The sequence below is a fragment of the Manihot esculenta genome, chromosome 13 (assembly GCF_001659605.2).
Source record: "Manihot esculenta cultivar AM560-2 chromosome 13, M.esculenta_v8, whole genome shotgun sequence".
NCBI lineage: Eukaryota > Viridiplantae > Streptophyta > Magnoliopsida > Malpighiales > Euphorbiaceae > Manihot > Manihot esculenta.
This window is the reverse complement of record NC_035173.2, coordinates 23,149,233-23,154,297: the sequence shown is the minus strand read 5'-3', so window position 1 is coordinate 23,154,297 and position 5,065 is coordinate 23,149,233. Positions and strand designations below refer to the sequence as shown.

The window sequence follows — 5,065 nt, the reverse complement described above, 5'->3', positions numbered from 1 at the left end:
AAGTTCAACTCTTTATTTACACCTCTACAAATAACCAAAAATTTAAGCAAGGTCTAAAATAAAAAATATGATACTTATTTATTGTAAGCTGACTTATTAAAGTTTCTTAAGAAGCCTATAATTAAGTCGTGAGGATACTGAAATTAAATGCAGAAAAAACATTGTTTACTTGCCAAATTCTCTTGCAATCCTCCACTATTAATAAATTTTCTTTATAGTCTACAAACTTTTCTTATTCCATCATCACCCAAAAATTTTCCATCAAAATTATATATGCCTTTTAACCAGTAATTTTTCGTTAACAAATAAAAAAAAAACTTAAACAAGTTCTAGAAAATAAATAAAATAAAAAATATAATATTTATTTATATTTTAAACTGACTTATTGAAGTCAGTTAAGAAGTCTATAAATGGACTGTGAGGGTGCTAAAATTCAGTATAGAAAAAACATTATTCACTTGTCAAATTCTCTTTTAATCCACCACCATTAATAAAAAAAATTTTGTAGTTTACAAACTCTTATTATTTCATTATCACCCAAAATTGCTCTATCAAAATTACATACATCTTTTTAACCATTAACTGCCCTTTACCAAATAACAAAAAACTTAAAGCTAAGTTCTAGAAAATAAATAAAATAAAAAAATGTAATACTTATTTATATTGTAAACCGACTTATTGAAGTTGGTTAAAAAGCCTATTTATAGGTTGTGAGGGTGGTGAAATTAAGTGCAAAAAAAAATTGTTCACTTACTAAATTCTCTTGTAATCCTCCACCATTAATAAAATTTTCTTTGTAGTCTACAAACTCTTATTATTCCATTATGATAAGTTTAAAGTTATATATATTTGAATTATTTTGTAAATTGCTTAGCTGTGTTTGTTATAACTGATTTACTTAGAGCAATTTTTCAAATCATGCACAATATAAAAAATAATTTTAAAATCATGCAGATCCGAAAATATTTTTGGATCCTGTGTGTCAACCCAGCGTGTTCGGCAGTCATATTGCCGAACACGCTAGTTCGACACCTATAGTGTCGAACAAATGGAAGCAGTGTCGAACAAATGGGTGTCGAACTTTGGTGAAGTCAGCTTGTTCAACACTATAAGTGCCGAACAAGCTGATCCGTACCATGGGAGCAGTGTCATCTGCTTCTGTGGCTGCCAGGGTAGCGTGTTCGACACCTTGAGTGCCGAACACGTACAAGATTCAAGACTTCGTCAGGAATCTCTGACGCAGACCTGCATGCATAGATCCGGGGAGACTTTGGCTTTTAAAGCTAAGTCTCCCACCATCTCCTTCTTTTTCCTAATTTTCATTCTTCCTCTCCAGCTCTTCTTCTCCTTCTCCAGCTCTTCATTCTTCCTCTCCAGTTCTTCTTCTCCTTCTCCAGCTCTTCACTTCTCCGTCTCCAGCTCTTCACTTCACTCTCTTCACACTTTGCCATAGGCCATCACCTGTACACCTTCACTTTCAACACGCTGAAATACTCTTCTTCATCAGGTATTTCTAAATTTTTTTTTATTATGAAATATATATATAGTTTTTTTACGTTATATATAAAAATGAAATAATAAATTCAAATATTAAATCTTAATTAAAAAAATATAAGATATTTCAGATTAAATGATATTATTAATATAATTTTTTATGTAATTTTTATAAATTTAGAAATATTATTAAATGAAGTTTAAAATTTATAAAGTAATGTCTGAAGAAACATTTTAAATCATATTCGAAAAATATTTTTTTAAAAGAATAGAATATTTTAAATTCAAATATTATAATAATATATAAATTGATTAGTATTAATTATATTATATATTTAAGTTTTTGTAATTATTTTTTGTATTATAATAAAATTAATTTTTTGAAATTATTTTTTGTATTATAATATAATTAATACGATTAATAAAATATTTAATTTTTGTATTATAATAAAATTAATAAAATTAAAATAAAATATTTAAAATTAATTTTTATATTATACTAAAATTATTTTTTTGAAATTATTTTTTGTATTATAATAAAATTAATACGATTAATAAAATATTTAATTTTTTTATTATAATAAAATTATAATAAAATATTTAAAAATAATTTTTGTGTTATACTGAAATTAATTTTTTGAAAATAATAAAATTATTTTTTTGAAATTATTTTTTGTATTACAATAAAATTAATAAAATTAATAAAATCTTTAAAATTAATTTTTTTTATTATAGTGAAATTAATTTTTTGAAAATAATACAATTAATTTTTTGAAATTATTTTTTGTATTATAATAAAATTAATAAAATTATAATAAAATATTTAAAATTAATTTTTTTATTATACTAAAATTAAATTTTTGAAAATAATAAAATTAATTTTTTGAGATTAGTTTTGTATTATAATAAAATTAATACGATTAATAAAATATTTAATTTTTGTATTATAATAAAATTAATAAAATTATAATAAAATATTTAAAATTAATTTTTGTATTATACTAATATTAATATTTTGAAAATAATAAAATTAATTTTTTGAAATTATTTTTTTGTATTACAATAAAATTACTAATTAATAAAATATTTAATGTTTGTATTATAATAAAATTAATAAAATTATAATAAAATATTTAAAATTAATTTTTATATTATTGGATAGAATATTTGTTGTGATAGAATATTTTTTGTGATTTTTAATAGAATATTTGGTTGAATTATTGGATAGAATATTTTTGAATTAGTAGTATTTATTGTGATTTATGGATATAATCTTTTTGTAATAGGTATGTTATTGTAGTGTTAAATTATGTACTGTTATTTAGTAAATAAATGATGTTTGAATATTGTTAGTGATTATGAATATAATAAAGTTTGTGAATGTGTATTTGTATAACATATGATATTGTATATTATTTTGTATAATTAGATATGGAGGGAAGACGCAGCCGTCGTGATCGCCGTGATTACATTTTATCGGGTTCCAATGATCAATCGTTGCTATATGGACAAGCTGAACATCGGTCTGAGGCTATATGGCAATAAACTATAGAAAGTGGGGTGATAGGTTGCAGAAGAACAGGTATAATTTTACATTTGGACGATATTCCAAATCAATTAATACCTCACATGCGTCGTACAGGTTTCTATGGTGTAATACGGCTTGGTTTTTTTGCTCTGAATTAGCATTTAATTACGGCTCTTGATGAGCGGTGGCGACCAGAGACACATACATTTATGTTTTCCGAAGAGGAAATGACCATAACCCTTCAGAATGTAGGGCTAATAACCGAGTTGCCTGTCAATGGTGCAGCTGTTACTGGCCGATCACGCCACCATTGGCCATCAGTTTGTGAGGCATTGTTAGGTGTCGTTCCAACTAACAATACCATAAGAGGGTGTTATCTGAAAATGATCTGGCTAGCTGAGGAGTTTAGTCAACTTCTAGATGATGCTGATCAGGAAGTTGTAGAGCGATTCACACAAGCATATATTTTGAGGGTCATTGGATCCTTGTTTAGTGATACATCTGCTTCACGTGTGAACCTTATGTTTTTACCTCTGCTAGCCGATCTAGAAGAAGCAGGCAACTATAGCTGGGGTGGGACTTGTCTGGCATGGTTATACAGACAGTTATGTAAGGCGATAAATCCGAAAGTTATGCAGATGGCTGGTCCACTGTTCGTCCTTCAGTTATGGGCATGGGACCGTATTATAGCAGTTGCGCCTACACTGTCTAACCGTGTACCACATCATGACGCTCCACTAGACAGCAGGTGTGTGATATTATATTATTATTTTTTTAAAAGAAAATTAATATTTAAAGATATGATTGGTAATATAATATGTTGTGCAGGTGGAGTAATACCAGATAGATTATGGAGGTTGTCACCCATGTATTAGTAGAGCTGCGTTATCAGCTTGATCGTTTATTACCCGAGCAGGTAATATTGTTAAAATAAATTAGTAATTTAAATGTACATTAATTATGTTATAACGATTGAATGTTCATTTCAGGTCATTTGGGAGCCTTACACTAATGCCCTGATTGAGTCGCTTCCGGAATACTATCGCCAAGGACGAGAAATTTGGAGAGTTGTTGTCCCACTTGTCTGCTTCCATATTATAGAGTGGCATCAGCCTGATAGGGTAATGCGACAGTTTGATATGCAGCAGCATATTCCTCCCGAACCTCAACAACCTGCTGCGCTCCATGATGTTGATTTGCGGAAGAGCGACACAAATTTGGCAGAAGTGCACTCTCATTAGATCGCACGCTGGAACATCCAAGATAGAAGAATAATAACTGGCCCACCAGCAACAGAGCCACTCCATTTCCACCAGAGTATATGGAGTGGTACCGTAGGGTGTCCAGACGTTGAATTTCAGTTAAAGGAGCGGCAATGGAATCAGGGGTAAAAAATTTATGATTTTTATGTCATTTTAAATAATAACAACACATATTAAATATTATAATTGATGAAATGTTGTGCAGGAGGATGGTCTGGAGCATATGTACGCCATTGCTAGACGATTGGGAGTATGACAGCTATTTGTGACTTCATTCAGTCTGTTTCGTTTTGTATGATGGAAGAGAGGCGTTAAACACAGTTGCCAGCTCCACATCCAGCACATGCTGCACCGTCCAGAATGGCTGACTCAGATGATCTACCTATTCCAGATTCTGTTTCACGTGGTAGTAGGAGTAGGACTCGTGGTCATGCTAAGGGCCGTAGGAGAGATCACGCATAAACAGCACAAGGTGATATGGATGTGCATCCAGTTCCTCCCCCTATCCAATATCATTAGTCACAATCAGCATACGAAGATGCACCCAGTTTCTCTCATGTGCCACCTAGCTCATCTCAGGTGCCTTCTATATTATATCCTTCTCAGAGTTAGTTTATGGGATGGACGCCTGGACCGAATACAATGCCTTCATTTACAACCGGTGTGTATGGTGTGCCATATACGCCAGTAGGATCAGTTTTTTCTGCATTTCCATCAGAGCCTACGAATAAGCCTTCCTCTTCAAGGCAGTTTTAGATGTCAGGTGGAACTACAGAGAATA

At 30.2% G+C, this 5,065-nt stretch overlaps 1 protein-coding gene across 1 annotated transcript; it reads left to right on the top strand.

Moving 5' to 3' along the window:
* Window positions 1-2,925: 2,925 nt before the first annotated feature.
* Window positions 2,926-3,869, top strand: LOC110603214 (protein MAIN-LIKE 2-like). Its single transcript, XM_021740918.1, has 3 exons — window positions 2,926-3,024; window positions 3,181-3,770; window positions 3,851-3,869. Exons 1-3 carry the CDS (start codon window positions 2,926-2,928, stop codon window positions 3,867-3,869), a joined length of 708 nt encoding a protein of 235 aa, XP_021596610.1.
* The last annotated feature ends 1,196 nt before the right edge of the window (window positions 3,870-5,065 follow it).